Source organism: Theobroma cacao, chromosome 9, assembly GCF_000208745.1.
Source record: "Theobroma cacao cultivar B97-61/B2 chromosome 9, Criollo_cocoa_genome_V2, whole genome shotgun sequence".
NCBI lineage: Eukaryota > Viridiplantae > Streptophyta > Magnoliopsida > Malvales > Malvaceae > Theobroma > Theobroma cacao.
In genome coordinates this window covers 33,230,720-33,248,540 of record NC_030858.1, presented here as the reverse complement: position 1 = coordinate 33,248,540, position 17,821 = coordinate 33,230,720, and the positions used below count along the sequence as shown (strand labels likewise).

The 17,821-nt window shown below is 32.6% G+C and overlaps 1 protein-coding gene across 1 annotated transcript; it reads right to left on the bottom strand.

The window, feature by feature from the left end:
• Window positions 3,110-5,098, bottom strand: LOC18590220 (aluminum-activated malate transporter 2). The gene is made up of 6 exons (XM_018126913.1): window positions 4,804-5,098; window positions 4,555-4,695; window positions 4,180-4,452; window positions 3,931-4,046; window positions 3,679-3,822; window positions 3,110-3,514 (listed from the first exon to the last, which is right to left on the bottom strand). The coding sequence occupies exons 1-6, from the start codon at window positions 5,096-5,098 to the stop codon at window positions 3,110-3,112; spliced, it is 1,374 nt and encodes a 457-aa protein (XP_017982402.1).

Sequence of the window (17,821 nt, the reverse complement as noted above, 5' to 3'; positions counted from 1 at the left end):
CATAATACAATAGTGCATGAATCCATAGCAATCACATATTACAACATAAAACCATTTTTCAAAAGCTTGTTCCCAAGGCACTTGTTTTCATGGAAAACTTGATAATTCATTCGTATCGGTGGCAATTACATTATATTTCCCAAAACAAGTTTTGGAGGCAGTCCACTCACAGGTGTCAAAAATTTGGATTCGGATGCACTCGGACTAATAGTCCTCAGGCGCAATTCCTTTGCCTTTTCCGGACGTCTCACTAGCTTGTTTCCTTGATTTCTTCACTTTTTCTTTGAATTTCCACCTAGGTTTTCCTGTTTTTCCCTTTGTTCTCCCTTTGTTCTTGTTGCTGGTTGCCTAGGCCGAATATGGTGAGAGAATTGGGGATTTAATGGGCTGATTTCTATAGAATATAAGAAAATAATCAAGCATGCCACGTGTCACATGCTTATTGGCCTAATTTTTTAACTTTTTGACTTTTTCTTCTTCATTTTCCACCACAAATATTCTGGTATTTATCCAATCGTACCACAATTAAAATCCCTTGGTCTTGACAACTGCTGGGGTGAAAAATTTACCGATTTGCCCCCGAGGTGAAAATTACGATTTTGCCCCTATACTCCGAAATGTACCGGAATCATATTATTTTTACTTTTTAACCTCAAATAACACTAATATTGATCAATATTAACCAAATGGGGTAAAAAATCATTTTATAAAAATTCCCGTTTAGTCCTGTAGTGGCAAAATTACCATTTTACCCTTGTGCTCCAAAAATACCGAGAATCACAATTTTTCACTGCTAAACATCATTTTATACTCCAATAATCATAATTATATTTCATATAATTATTCTTGGTCAAATGTGATCAAATCTTTGCTAAAAATCTCCATTTTATCAGCAAATGGTAAATGACCATTTTGTCCCTAATTGGTCAATTTTCCTGATGGACTCCAAACTGGATCTTGAACTCCAAATCACCATTTACTAAGCCATTCTGTGGTTTTAAAATTTTCAAATTCCTCTTAGAATTTCTATTTGAACTAGTTCAAGGCTCGATTTAACTTAGTTGTACCACTCGGTACAATGCCGTCTTTAATCGAGCTTGACGGGGTCTCACAGCTGCAATGGGTTCTTAGAAGAATATATGTGACACTTTTTACAAGCAAACCAAAAGAATTGACCAAATCTGCTAAATGTAGCTCAACCATGTTTCAATTCGCAAAAAAGCTCAGCCACTAATAAAACCCCTTTCGAAGTCATCACAGGACAACAGCCTAGACTCCCTTATACCTCAATGGAATCACATAACAGGAAAAGTCCCAGAGCATTCAACTTTGCTAAAACGTGGAGACAAAACACTAAAATCGCTTGAGCTTATTTAGAGAAACCCTCTAGCTACATGAAGAAGTGGGCAGATAAAGGTCAATGAGAGCAACACTTTAAGGTGGGAGACCTAGTGATAGTGAAGTTGGTACCTGAACAACGATTCCTAAGGAAAAGAGATCGAAGACTAGTGCGAAAGTATGAAAGTCCACTAACGATTATGTCCAAGGTGGGGAAACCTCTTATAGGATTGATCTGCCTAAGTAGATGAAGGCACATCCCATGTTTCACGTTAGCAACCTGAAGCCGTTCCATGCAAATCCAACAGATGCCAACAAAAGTTAAGCCACTAAAGCTGCCATCAGCACCAAGCCATTATTATAGCGCAGAGTAGAGAAGATTCTGGCAAAGAGGATGATGATAATCAATCGACGATTAACACAGGAGTATCTAGTGTAGTGGGAAGATTTGGGGCCAAATGAAATCACTTTGGAGAAGAAAGTTGATCTCCGTGCCTTCAAGCAAAAAAATGAAGAATAGCAAGCCAACCAGTCAACGGGGATGTCGACAGATTAAGTGGGGCAAGATGTCATGAGCCAACCTTGTATATGGCCATGACAAGGTAGAATTTGCTAGAAGTTTAAGTCTTTTGTACTTCCAAGGAAAATGCCTCCATTTCAAACATTGTAATGACATTTGGTGACATTTGTAGAAATTCTTGTTAAGTTTTTAAAATGAAGACCCTTTAACAAAGGGATGTCCCTATCTTAAGCATTGTAATGGTTATTGGTGAAATACTTGTAAAATCTTAGAAACTCTTTATAAAGGGTGAGTAGTTGGCGGATTGTTGGGCTGCCTCACTGGTAAGGGTATGTTTGTAGCAAATCATCTAGGGCTGCCCTTGTGGCCTGACGATGGGATGTCTTGGTCCCTTTGTACTCATTTTCATATTAACAAAATATTTTCCTTTTTGTGGCTCAGTGCTTGCGTATATGTCATTCGGTATGGCCTATAATTTTGATATGCATTGCCTTAGTGTAATTTGTTGCTATTGTTGATATTTGATCAGATATAAATGAGTTATTGGCTAGCTTGCGTGAAAGCATCCACTCAAGCACTGCATGGACTATCGCATACTTAAATGAAGGAGCGTAGTTCGTGACACTAGGCATCACTTCATTGGGTAGCTAGTAAAAAGAGAGCATTAAAGTGGTTTATTGCAACACATGTGTACAAGTGGTTGATATCTTCACTAAACAACTTCCACTAGAGAAGTTTATTTGTTTAATAAAGATGTTGAGTGTCGTGAATTTCTACATTAAGGAGGAGTTTGTTGGAAATTAATGTAGAAATATGATTTACTAATCTTTGATTGAGTCAATAAGTTGTTAACTTGTTCCTACTCATGTGGTTCAAGTTGAGAGATAATTGCTATAGTTTAGGGATAGCTTTTGTTAATGGAGCAAGGGTTCTCTATTATAGTAAAGCTGTTATCTTTTTATTGTATAAATTGCCTTTCTTGGATGAAAAAGTGTATTAGTTCACCTCATTTTTTCTATTCAGTTAGTGCTCTATTTTCTACGTACTTTGTGTTTGATAAAATTCTTGTGAGAACTTTCTTAATTGCAGTTGGTAATCAAATATTGTCAATAATAATGTCATTAACCTCATTATTGATACAAAAACCTTTATACTAGTGTTGTAGATAACTCTTTGTAATTGGAACGCCGGGATACTTTATCACAGTTTACATAATTCTCTTCTAATTAAATTCTATGAAAATATTCTAAATTATTCAGCAATAGTAATAGTGTGATTTGATGCATCAATATTATTAGGAGCAGGCTGGACTACTCCGCGGTGGAATGTAGCATCTGTGCGCTTGAAGGATGCCTCTTTGGCTAATTCATAGACAGCTTCTGCAATTTTCTCGGCGCATTCAACAATCTCTAGCAGAAGGGAAGCAACTGAAACCGCTGGTAGTATCTGTAGTAGTTCTTCTTCTTCCCAAAAGGTTGTTTTGAGTAAGGTTTTGAGCTCTTCAGCAGCTGTCTTTGAGTTTGCAATGTGCGGATCAGCTGATCTTGTTCGAGTCATTTTTCTAATTGTGGATGCTAATTCCTTTAAAGCTTTACTAGATTCGAGGCTAATCTTTGTACTTGACTCTTGAATTTTGCTTCGGATTTCTATTGGAGTCTGCATAAATATCAACATATATAATAAGTTCATACATTGGTTAAGAGAATGATATATTTGAGCGCATTGTACTCACATCTATGTCTATTATAGTTATTGGTTTTTAAAGCTTTGAAGAAACATAATTTTTTTTTTTTAAATGAGTCATATAGTCATGTTTGAACCTGGATCTCAGAGTTGAGGTAGCTGTTAAGAGCTTGAACTTTGTAGGCGCATTCCCGAGTTAGATTTCCGATTTTGAGGTAATTTTTCCATGGATGATGGAACCTAAATCGGCCATGACCCGGTTCCCATCTTGCTAAATTAGCCTGCAGAATATGAAATTCTAATTGAATTACCTGTTCAAATTCAAGTGATTAATCCTAAATCTCTAGAAGAGAGTTATGTAGCTACTAGTAATTAATTAAATCACCCACCATTGTTTCTTCACTACTTTTAGAAGTCAGAACACTTTTATATGCTTGGAGAAATGGTTCACTATCATTGGTCTGCGTCTCCTCCTCCGATACCTTAAAATATTCATCGCCAAAACCTGTATATGTTAACCTTTCCAAGATTAGTATGTTCACATTTCCAAGATAAACAGGAATTGCATGGCAAAATAGGGGATCGGGTTTAATTTTAAACAAGGATTTTATATTAATTAATTTTGGACGCACGTGTACCTTCCAAATAATTTCCAAGCTTTTCCATGTTGTTAGCCACCAATTTGTGGAGATCCTCCCCAATCCAAACCGGGTAAATGCAAACACAAACAAAGATGGAAATACAGCTCCCAATAATAATTGTCGTTACCCTTTCATGGGCCATTTCCAGTACTTGATCATCTCTGTAACCCGAAACAGATACTAAGCAGAATGTCAAGATGAATATTGTCATCCCGTAGTCGAACCTTGCCTTCAATTTTGGAATGAATTTCATGAATGTTACAATTGAGCCTGCACAAGATCCCAAGTTGAAATTAATAATATTCGTCAGTTGGATTTGGATAGACAGAAAACAATTATGATTTTACTTTTTGCAAGTAATATTTATAATACCCGTTATGAAGACAAAGGTTGAAATTAAGATCGGTTCTTCCGTCCTCCCAGAAAGAGTTGCTATGCGATGAGCTCCAAGGGCCAGGGCACCTGCTGTTAAAGTCGCCAACATCCTGTTTAAACCTTTTCCTAGTGTGGCTCCTGCAAAAGTGAACAGAAATGTTTGAACATTGTTTTTTCCTTTCTAGAACCTTTACTAGAGTAAATTATCCTGTACTTAAAACAACTTGTGCCGGCCGGTAATCCTACCTACAGAGAATTCAAACACAACAACAACAGTTAGTACAGCCCACATTGCATTGTCTCCAAAACCATCATAGACTGGCTGAAAGTAATAGAACACTGAAACCAAAGTGAGAGCTAGTCCCATTTTCAGGGAATGATAGACCCTTCTTGGATCTTGTTGTCCTATTTGCTTTGTCTTCCTAGCAATCTCCGTTACCCTGGCATTGAACTTGTTACGCAAGGCCTTGAGCCACTGGCACCCACGACTTAAGCCTCCGGAACTAGCAGTCTCCTGTGGAGCTGGGGATGTGGCATCCATTTGAACGAGTGAATGTTTAACAAGGAGATGATAACTTAATTGTGTGTAGTAAATGTTAAACTCCGAGGTTATATTTATAGGTCAATAAATCTTCTGGCCTCAATATTGCGTTTGTTTGCACCCACAGATTCCATCATTCACACACAAAAAAAAAAATTGTTGACAAATTTGTTAAGTGAGACTGTAAGAGCGTGTGACCAGTTTGGGCAAGTGTCAGGCATGAGGTAGCAAGCACATATACAAGGGTCAAACAGAGCTAGCTGCAGCCATGTGCATTTCAACGGCGTTTGGATTTGGAAATCAGGAGAACACCTGCTTGGATTTGAAAATAATGTTACTTTCCTAATTTATACTCTCAATTCTCAGACTGTAACAAGAAAACTAATGTAAATGGGGTTCTTGTGATAAGAAGAAGAGGAAGCGTTGCAAACAAGTAAGGAATGTATCGGAGGTGACGGAGAGGAAGATTGAAGCAGTTTCTGAAGTACCAAATGTTGTGGCAGGTGGAAGAAGATAAGAAAAGAATTTACTCCATAGTATTTAGAAAACAGCTCTTTTTCATTTTGTCATTTTAAATGAACGTCAAAAAGAAGGTGGAGCACTCCCTTGTGTTGCAAAATTGGCCTTTAGACTTTTGTAACATCAAAGGTATATTTAGAAACTCATTTAACCGGGGGCATGCATGTGTAGAAACTCAATCAACTTGGGGCATGCATGTGTTATGACTCCACGTTTCTAACCCAAAAAACATTCTTGATAAGTGATGAAATATTTTTGTTTTATGGGCAATGTAAATATTTTTGTTGTTGTAGAACTCAGTCTAGTAATGAAATTATATCTGGTTCCCAAAGAAAAAAATATAATCATTATTGAGGGTATAGTAGCGCCACTTACGATTTTTTTTCTAAATTAATATGAGTGCTATTTCATTTTGATAATTGATTATCATTTGAATTCAAGTTTTTTGAGTATGACCTTTATTTTTGAGTTAAGTATTTAGTATTGTTGGAGTATTTATTTAGAGCAAATATATCATCTAACAAGGTCAAATTTACTCCATAATACTTAAAAAACAGCTCGTTTTCGTTTTGTCATTTTAAATGAATGGGAAAAAGAAGGTGGAGCACTCGTGGAGCACCCTTTTGTGTTGCACAACTGGCCTTTAGATTTTTGTAACGTCAAAGGTATATTTAGAAACAGGAGTGGAGGGTAAGCCATTAATTGGTCGCCCAAAATTTTTGAAAATATGTAATTCTTATATATATTTTATTAATGGTCCCCCCAAAATTCTGGAAAATTTTTATTTATTATATATTTTTAATGATCCCCTCAAAATAAATTTTTCATTTAATAATTAATATAAATACAAAATAATAAAACAACTTCACAAACCTACTTAACTTTACCCTAATTTAAATTTCTCCACACCTCTTTCTCTCTTTCTTTTTCTTTTTCTCTTCTCTTTTGTGTTTGTTTATTTTTTTTCTCTTTTTTGGTAACCCACCATTGAAACACATTTCATTCTTTTACTTTCTTCTTTCTATTTATATTATTTACCTATTTATAGATTTAACTATTGTGTGAAATCCTGTATTTCGTATTTAACTATTTATATTTTATGCATTATAGTTTTATATTTAATATTTCAAGTTTAAATATAAATAAATAAGAATATTAGATGTTGACTGCATTATTTTTTTTCATATTTGATTAAAATATGAGTAAGTTAAAAACAATTGACAAAATTTTTAAAAGAAAAGAGGTAGATCATTCAAATGATTCTTCTACACTTGAGCCACCAAGTCTCAATACTTCAACTCATGAACAAGAGCAGTGTGAATCAAAATGTCCAAAGCTCAATTCTGAAAAAATTGATGCTTTTTATATAGAACCTGATCTTGGATTATGACAAATTATATGGGAATTTCCTATCAATCAAAGGGATGAAATTCGTCGTGCTTATCTCAAATGTGGGCCATGTCAACCCATTCTTAAGACAGATCCTTTATCATATGATGATCATTCTCGTAGTTTTCAAGCTTTTTGGTTTGAATTATATCCTTTTTGTTTGGAGTATTTTGTTCGCTATGCTACCTTTTTGGTAAGAACACATCAAATCGTCCAAGTTCAAATGCATTTATTGAAAAAGGTTTAAAAAATTGGAAGAAAGTAAATAATGGAGAAAATTCTCCACTTTTGAATCATGTTGGAAAAAATCCAAATTCCCCACATAATGTTGCTATAAAATCTTGTGAGGATTTATCGAAAAAATCCGAACATATTGATAGAATTATCAAAAGACAAGCATCGAAAGAGATCTTGAATAATCAGCTTAGGTTCAAAGCTTCTATAGATTGTGTTAGATGGTTAACTTTTCAAGTTTGTGCATTTTGGAGGTCATGATGGAAGTCTATCCTCAAAAAATAGAGAAAATTTCATTGAAATGCTGAAATTGTTAGGATCTTACAATGATAAAGTTCATAAGCTTGTCTTGGAAAATGCTCCACGGGTTGCTAAGTACACATCCAATGATATTCAAAAGGAGATTTTGCATATTTTGGTTAATATGGTGAGAAATTCAATTAAAGGAAAAATGGGAAAAGCTAAGTTTTGTATTATTATTGATGAAGCTCAAGATGAGTATAAAAAAGCAAATGGCTATTATTTTGATGGTGATGGTTTTGTTCAAAAACGTTTCTTTGATCTTGTGCATGTTAGTGATACTAGTGCAATGACTTTCAAAAAAGAGTTACTGTCTATTATTTCTTGTTAAAAACTTCAAGTTGAAAGTATTTAAGGTCAAGGATATGATGGTGCTAGTAACATGAGTGGTGAATGGAATGGTTTACAAGTTTTGGTACTTAATGATTGTCCATATACATATTGTGTGCATTGTTATGCTTATAGACTACAATTAGCATTGGTTGCAGCATCTAGAGAAGTAGTTCATATTCATGAATTTGGTACATAGTTAACTTTTATTGTAAATATTGTTAGTGCTTCTTTCAAAAGACATGACCAATTACAAGCTACTCAAGCAATTGACATTGCAAACATGATTGCTAGTGATGAACCTGCAACAGATAGAGAAGCAAATCAAGTTGGAACTCTATAAAGAGTTGGAGATACTCAATGGAGCTCACACTTTCATTTTATTTGTATATTAATGAGAATGTTTGATGCAACTTGCACTGTTATTGAAAGTATTATTGACAAAGGGCCAGTTATTCACAAAGAGGTGATGATTCTACTGCTAGTAAAATCTTAGCATCATTTGAATTTATTTTCATATTACACTTGATGTATGAGATCATGGGAATCACTAATATTCTTTGTCAAGCATTACAATTACACTCTCTATATATTTTAAATGCAATTCATTTTGTTTTTACTACAAAATCACTTTTTCAGAAGTTTAGAGATGATGGGCGGTCTAATTTGCTTGAGAATGTGAAACAATTTTGTCAAAAACATGAGATAGAAATTCTTGATATGGGTGCATGATATATCTTAGGTAGAGGTCAATCTCGTTAACCAGATATAATTGTGGACCATCATTATCGAGTTGATGTATTCTTAGTGACAATAGATTCCCAATTACAAGAATTGAATTTGAGATTCAATGAGCAAGTTGTGGAACTTTTAACTTTAAGCGATACTTTGGATCTTAATAACAGTTACAAATCATTCAATATTGATGATATCTACAAGTTAGTAGAAAGTTTTTGTTTTCAGGATTTCACAGAACAAGAAAACCTATTTTGAGGTTACAATTGAGGCATTACGAGCTTGATATACCTCATTATCAAAGTTTTAAAGATATTAAGACACTTTTTTAATTGTGCCATAGGAAAGTCAAAAAATTACCACTTGATTGATAGATTAATTCACCTTATTTTGATTCTTCCAATTTCTACAGCAACTATAAAAAGAGCCTTTGTAGTAATGAAAATTATGAAAACAAGACTTCGGAACAAAATGGATGATGAGTTTCTTACAAATAATTTAGCTGTTTATATTGAGAAAGACATTGCTAGCCTTTTCAATATAGAGTCAATAATTGATGAATTTGAATATAAGAAACATAGTCGAGCACAACTTTCTTAAATAACTATTATAAGTTCGACATATTAGTTTTAAAAATTTTTAGCTCTTATTGTTTATTGTCTTTGGCCTCCCCAACAAAAATTGGTTAGCTCCACCCCTATTTAGAAACTCATTCAACCTAGGGCATGCATGTGTAGAACCTCAATCAACTTGGAGCATGCATGTGTCACGGGCCCACATTTCTAACCCAAAAGACATTTCTGATAAGTGATGAAATATTTTTGTTTTATGCGCAATGTAAATATTTTTGTGGTTGTAGAACTCAGTCTAGTAATGAAATTATTTTTGCTTTCTAAAAACAAATATAATCAATAGTAGTGCCACTTATTATTATTTTTTTCTAAATTAAGAAAGATGAGTGCTATTTCATTTTGATAATTAATTATCATTTGAATTCAATTTTTTGAGTATGATAGTTATTTTTGAGTTAAGTATTTAGTATTGTTGGAGTATTTATTTAGAGCAAATATATCATCTAACAAGGTCAAATTTATTCCATAATACTTTACAAACAACTCCTTTCATGTTGTCATTTTCAATGAACGTGAACAAGAAGGTGGAACATTCCTTTATGTTGCACGATTGACCTTTAGACTTTTGTAATGTCAAAGGTATATTTAGAAACTCATTCAACTCGGGCATGCATGTGTAGAAACTCAATTAACTCAAGGCATGCATGTGCCATAGGCCCATATTTTTAACCCAAAAGACATTCTTGATAAGTGATACAAGGTCCATTTTTATATATGCAAAACCTACCCTATCTCTTACTAATGTGGGATACCCTACCCATAGAGGAGAGAGACTTTTACACTAGTTCAAGTCTACCTCTCTTACACTAGTCTAAGTTTACCACCCTTTGATCTCTTATGGGGGCCCCATATCAATAAAGATCCAAGTTTGCTCCGATACCACTTATCACAAGCCCATGTTTTCAAATCAAGAGACATGCTTGATAGGTGATGAAAGGCCCATGTTTATATACCTAAAATCCACCACATCTCTTACTAATGTGGGATCCGTGACACATGCACTGCCATTTCTTTTCATTTTACTTTTTAGTTAAACTTTTTTTTCATTGTACCTATATTAGTTTTGCTTATCATTTAAACATGTAACTTGTCATTATTGAAGATAAAATTGAAAGTTTTAAAGATTATTGTTAACTTTAAAAGATCAATTTTACACGAAATATATGTTTTTTACATTATAGTTAGTTTTTTTTGTCTTATTCCACTAAACAACAATCAAATACAGGTATCAAAATAATAAAATAAAATAATAATCCAAATGCTTCATTGCATAAATAGTTTTAGCTACAACAACATTCAAGCATTTTGCACAAATAAACCTTTTTTAGAATATTATTATTTTGGTTAAATAGGTAATTAAACCTGTAAATGATACCAAAAAAGTCAATTTAGCTCATATCCTTTTATTGTGTTCAAATAAGCCCTTAAAGTTTTACTTTGGGTCGAATAAGCCCTTCGCACTACTCATTGACAAACGGAAGTTAGTCAATGTCACGCCATCTTCCACATGGCATGTTGACATGTCATCTTAATGACATCAATGTTACGTGGTAGATGATGTGGCATCAAAAATTATTGATTAGGAATTGGATTTTTTTTCCTTTTTACTCATCTAAATGTCTAAAAATTATTGATTAGGGATTTGAAACAAAAATTAAAAATAAATACTAATTGCTTCAAACTAATTACCATTGTTTCTTAACTGATTACTATCCTTTTAATTGAAGCTATCATTCCTAACAAAAACAACATTCACTTTCTTCAACATTCGCTAAACCCAACATATCCTCTCTCTATTTGCAAATTCCTATTTCTCTTCTAAAAATTAGTTTTTAGGCAATTTTGAATTTTTAAAAATGTGAAAGATGTGGGGAGAGAATATATTATTGTTAGTAAATAAAATCCTATGCTATCAGAATTCCCTTATAGATTTTATAGAAGAAAAGAACATTGGATTTCCCTCATAGATTCTAGGGAAGAAAAAAAAAGAATTTGACTTCCTTTTACTAATTCTAAAGAAGAGAAGAGCATCCGATTTCTCTTACAAATTCTAGGGAAGAGAAGAGAAGGATTTGATTTTCTTTTATTGTGGAACAACATTGTGTGTCTTTGCTAATTTCAATATCATAAACATTGTGTCTCCTACCTTTATTCTTCCCCTTCTCAAAACCATTTTTGGGTATTTTTGGATTTTTCTACACCAACTTTCAGTCAAGCAACAATGGTTTTAATCAAACTGAAAGAGTTGGATTAGGTTTTTTCGTTAAGAATGATGGCTTCAATTAAAAAGATAGTAATCAGTTAAGAGACAATTTGAAACGATTAGGGTTTTTTTTTAATTTTTTTTTCAAATTTCTAACCAATAATTTTTGGACATTTGGAAAGGAAAAAACCTAGTTTCGAGTCAGTAATTTTTGATGCCACATGGCATTGGTGTCATAAAGATGATATGTCAACATACCACGTGGCATAAAAAATTATTGACTGTATCATTGACTAACGAAAGTTAGTCAACAATTAGTGAGAGGAGCTTATTAATCCAAAATAAAAGTTTAGGTGCTTATTTGAATACAATAAAAATATGGGTTAAATTGACCTTTTTGATATAGTTTGGGAGCTTATTTGGGTATTTAGCCTATTATTTTTTTATCTTGTCACAATATGTTCATCATGATAATAACAATTAGATGTAAAAAAAAGAAAAAAGAGAAATCTCAAATATTCATTTCAAAAACTAAAGTAAAGGAAGTGTAATTTGATCTTTTTAATACTCATTTAAAGACATTTTTCAATTGGAAGCTCCAAATAATAAAAAGAGCCTTATCGCAAAAGCATATTCAAAACTCGAACTAGTGTAGTATTTTTTTTTTAATTCAATTTTCTTAATACTTTAAACTACCTTTAACCCTTGCTCTTGCAACACCCTTCATCAGTATAAATGGGCTATTTAAGTCTGTTGCAGGCTTTTAAAGTGGGTATTGAAGCTTTCTTTATTGCCCTTAAAAGGGTTAAGAGATTTAGTGAGTATTTGGCTTGATTTTTTTTCGATTTATCTACTTCTTAAATGCAAAAATAAAGCCAAACAGAATTTTGAAAAGCTTTTAAAAAGTAATTTTTTTAAAAAAATAATTTTTTTTTAAAAAAAGAGCTTAAAGAAATGCTCTAGAGAGGAGTCTTTTTTTCTCCTCTTTGAAAAACATGCTAGCTTTTCAGAAGATACCTTTCTCCTTCAATTGATCTTCTTCTCCTCTACCTTTCCCTATAAAGACTACTAGAAAAAAAAAGTAAAAAAAATAGAAGATCCAACAACAGAATAGCAAATTTAGAATCTTTTCTTTTTACAAAGATTAAGAGAAAAGAAGATCCAAAATTCAAAGTTGCATTTAGGTACTTTTTAAAGGTTTTCCTTATTCTTCACCAAAAAGAATTTTAATGTCAAATACATCATTTTCTCTTTTCTTTTCTTTTTATAGGAATTGAGGCATAATGGTCCGATTGCTTGCTAGATTAATAAAAATCTAATACTATTACTACTATATAGAGTTTGAGAGTTATTCCATTTTTGTATGAATTTCTTTGACTTTAGCATCTGAAATCGTATATAAACTTGAAGTAGACTTGTTCCGTTTTTGTTTATTAAGTGATTGAAGATGTCATGAATATCCTCTATGGCAATTTTAACCAAAATTAGAGCTTATATAATTTATTTTGCCAAACAGCTTATTTAATAACTTTAGCTTAATTTTAAAAGTTATTATTTTTCATAAGAGCTTCATAATAGTTTTTAAGAGGGAAAAAAGCTAGGCCAAAAAAGCTCTTACTCTAAGATTGTGCAATTATCTCTCATTTTCTCTGTTTTTTTCTTTTTTGCTTGAAAAACCTATTATCCTTTTAATAGAGGGTAAAGATCTAACACTACCCTTTTTTAAAATTTATTCAAAGGTACTAGAAAAATAATGTTATTATAAGTAAAATAAAAAATAACAAAAATAAAAGTAATAGAATCCAAGTAAGAAAAATATTCTTTTATTGGTCTTATTCGAAAGTGTTGGAACAATGGGGTGCTGGAATTCAAAGAGAATTGGCAAAATTGATTACAAAACTTACTATAATAGTCATTATCTTTAAGGTTTATTTTACTCTCACCACTTGAAATGCAAAAGGGAATGTGCAAATAGCCTTGAGAATAAAATGAAGTCAACGTCTAACTTCTTCTTGCATTTACGAGATTAGACTGCTAGGCATGACTAGACAGTTGCAAAGTTGTCACGGTCTTACAACCTACCTTTCGTAGCAAGTAGAATAGGGTGTTCGAATTCAAAGAAAATTGGAAACATTAACTTCAAGGTGTGCTATAGTAGTCACTATATATCTTTAAGGCTTACTTCATCCCCACCATTTGGTATGCAAAAAGAAATGTGCGAATAGCCTTGAGGATACAATGAAGCCAACATATAACTTCGTCTTACACTTACAAGATTAGACCACTAGACACGACTAAAGGGTTGCATAGCTATCACGAGCTTACAACCCACCTTTGCAACAAGTTGATTATAAGTAATTTGGATATTTTAGTAAACAATAAGAACTTAAAGTGCTTATCTGCCTTCGTTTGAATTTTTCATTCATTTCCTGTCATATCTTAAACTGGTTGCTAGCAAATATTTATATAGACTTGTAATTGTCTCTTCATTAAAGACTTAACCTTACATTGAAGTGCCTATTTGTCTTTGGACACATTTCAATTGAAGTTCCCTTTTGTCTTTAGACATATCCTTTAATCTTACTACACATAACCTTTGTATTAGAGTTGATTTTCTAGTAGTCACATTATTTTTTTTTTATAATTGGAGAAGGGGGGATTCGAATCTCACTTTTTAGGTAGGGGAATTATGTATCTACTAATGAGCCAAATGCTTAGGTGCAGTAGTCACATTATTAAATGACACAATCTTTCAGTTTCAAAATATACTAAAAATCCCCTATCATTTTCAAAATTTCCAAATACCAACAACTCTAAAAATCTTATGCATAAATGAACGCATCAGTGAGATTTAAACCTTCACTTAGTGAAATGTGTTATTGTTAGTCTTAATTGTATGGTTGACTAAGCATTGAACTAATGATTTTTCATCGACTAGTTAGGGCAAATCACACACAAAACTCCTACTCAATTTATGTCTAATTTTGCCAACATGTTTATAGCCTTGTGTTATGCATCCATTTATGAGTATTGTTTGAGTCAAGCGTTTAACTCCTAGAAGTGGCCACACTTCTCATTCAGATAGGTAGCACTTATCAAAAGTACCCTCGTAATTATAGTATTTTAACAAATATACGTTATAGGTCTATTAAGAATTTACATTCAATCGTGTACCTTTACTCATTACAAGTACCAAGCAATCATCCATGTGATATACTATGACCTATTGAACTCAAGACTTGTAGGAATCCACAAGTGTTGAGTTGAGCTTCCACCACTGGTGATTTTATTTTATGGTCTTAAAACTTATCCCTTTTAAGGTCTTTAATACCAAGTCCTTTGTAAGTCCTTTAGTAAGACCTCACATAGCTTATAGTGATCAAATATGTTGTCTTACAATATTTTGTCAATGTCCAATGTATTTATTCTTTCCATTATAGACTTGTCTATATGCTTTCAACACCGTAACTTCACTGTCACAACTTATTAAGATTAGTGACATCGGTGTTGGCCATAATGAAATTTCATAAAGTAAATCTCTTAACCATTCTGTTTCTTTAGTGGTAGATGCTAAGGTTATAAACTCTACTACGATGGTCGAATCTACTTGACACAATAATCTCTTAGAACCTTAAGAAACAACACCCTTTTCAATTGTAAAAGTCCAATCTATAGTAGAGGTATAATCTTTTTATTTGAGTTCCAACTAGCATATGTAAATCCTTCTAAAACTAAAGGAAAACTTGAATAACAAATGCCATAGTTAATCATGCTCATTAAGTATTTTAGAACTTTATGAATTGCATACCAACACACTTTACTTGGATTAGTTGTAAACCGACTAAGTATCCTGACCGGAAAAACAACGTTTGACCTTGTACACACCATAACATACATTAGAGATCCAATTACCCTTGCATAATTTAGTTGAGCTATTAGTTTGTCTTTATTTGGTATTAGCGTTATATTAGAATCATAAGGCGTAGATATAGTCGTATAACTTGACTTACCAAACTTTATTATCTTTTGAATGTAATGAGATTGAGATAAATATATGCCGTCATTATTCTTAATATAACCTGACTTGCCAAACTTTATTATCGTTTGACTTACCAAACTTGATTAATCACACCCACATTTTTCATGTCAAAATTGTTTGATAAAAACCTTTTTGTATCCTCAACTTGTTCCAAGTCAATACCAAATGTTAACATGTCATCCACATGCAAACAAATGATGGCACCTTTGCCATTATTGAATTTACTTCAGACACATTTGTCAAATTGATTAATCTTGTAGCCATTAGCTATAATAACCTCATCAAACTTTTGAAGCCACTATTTAGGTGTTTGTTTTAATCCATACAAAGACTAAACAAGCTTACACACTTTCCTTTCATGACTAAGAACAACAAATCCTTTATGTTGTTCCATATACACCTATTCATCTAATTCACCATTTAAGAATGTCAATTTAATATCTATTTGATTAGTTACCAATCTATGGAATAATGCAAGTGTGTTAGAATAGATTAGTTTAAAGTAAAACTACCAAGCGAGAGGTGAACTGATTATTAAGTAAAAATTCTCCCCTTTTAAAAAAATCAATTCAACTATGAAAGATTAAAATAATAAAATAGAGCATGAACTGAATATGTAAAGAGCAATAAAGTAAGTAAGGACTTAGCAAGAGTTTTATAGAGGTTGGCTTTCCAAAGCCTATATGCTTTTCCTTGATAGCACAAGGAGTTTGAATCCTTTATCAACTTGCCTTTTTAATAGAGTTAGGCATAACCTTTACAACATGCCTTTTGCAAGATTAGGTGTAACCTTTACCAAGACACTGCTATTTCAGGCTAAAGCACAACCTTTACACAAGAATAAGCCTTTTAAAGGATCAGGCAAAAACCCTCTACCTTTTGCTTAGAGGTATAACCAATACAACAGTGGATTCAAGTGAACCACAAACTATAAACTTCTAGAAAGGTGGATAATGAAGTTTTGGTCTAAAAAGGTGTAAGCTTTCACAAAAATAAGAATGATCAAGGAAGGTCTAAGCTTAAGAAAGATCAGCTGAAGGGTAAAGATATGAACTTTAGGCTTTTTGCTTGCTTAAAGGTAAGAATTTTTCTGCTCACAACTGTTGTTCTTGTTTTTTTAGATTTTTTCCTCTTCAAGGATAATTCAAAATATTTCAAAATCCTCTTCTCTTATTGCTTTAATGTCCTCAAGATGTATATTTATAGCCTCTAAAATTTTCTACCTATTGGAGTAAGTTTTAAATCATATCTTATATGTTTTAGCCAGCTTGCACAATCCTGTCACTTCTATTGAATTGATTCTTTGTAATTGAATTGTCAGTTCTTCACAAAGGCTATAACTTTTTGTCTCTGAAGAATTGATTCCTTTATTATGAGGTGTCGATTCTTCTACAATTAGACATAAACGTGACATCTTTACAATATTAGGGAATCAATTATTTTGCCTCAAGGTATTGGTTCTTCATTATGGACTGGTGCCAAAATTTAAATTCAAGCTTGAATTTTGCCATTCCACTATTGCCCAGTTGTGCCATACCTTTCTTGGTCACCAAGTTTCTTAGCTGTACTTTTAGTGCTTAAAGAACCTACTTCTTCTCCATGTAGAATCGATTCTTTGTTTTTCTCCTTTTACTTTTCGTCTCTCTATAATTGAGTCTTTGTCTTTTAGGTGTCAGTTCTTCACAAATTTTGACGCCGAGGCGTTGTAAAGACACTTGGACGTTGTGAAAGATACCAATCGTGGCGAGGTTGAAAACTCCACTAAGGTGAATCACTAATCTTGGCAAGGTTGAAAACCCCACTAAAGTGAAAAATAGTCAAAATCCCACTTTGGTTGGCTAGGCCAAAGATATTAAAACCTCTTACTCTTTTGAAAGAGCCTAGAGAAATAAACACTCATGTTTAAGAAAATATTATTTATTAACTCTCAACTCTGAATGTCTCATAACTAAGCTTAGGGGTCCTATTTATAGTATTATAGGCTCAAATCCTAATAAAACTTTATTTCTAGTTATCTAATACAATTAGAATAATAAATAAGATATTTAAATAAAATAGATGTTCTATTCCTAAATAGAACATGACTAGCTTAAAGTCCTAATACAAGTAAAAGAAGAATTTTATTATACCTATAATTCCTAAATAATAATAATCTAATATTATACTCTTGTATCATTCTCTCTAAGTTGGAGAAAAATCGTCTTCAAGATCCATATCTTCATCATGTTCTCCATAGTAAGGTGAAAGATCAGCTTCATTGAAAGTTGCAGAAACTTCATAATCTCTTGGAAGTTCAATCTTGTAAGCATTCTCATTAATATGTTCCAAGACTCGGAATGGTC

Excerpts from the sequence above, each read along its gene's own strand:
- LOC18590220 (XM_018126913.1), bottom strand. The coding sequence starts at position 5,098 with ATGGATGCCACATCCCCAGCTCCACAGGAGACTGCTAGTTCCGGAGGC. Across the intron at positions 3,823-3,930 it reads AAAGTAGTGAAGAAACAATG|GCTAATTTAGCAAGATGGGA; the intron begins GTGGGTGATTTA and ends CATATTCTGCAG. Across the intron at positions 3,515-3,678 it reads ACCTCAACTCTGAGATCCAG|ACTCCAATAGAAATCCGAAG; the intron begins GTTCAAACATGA and ends ATATTTATGCAG.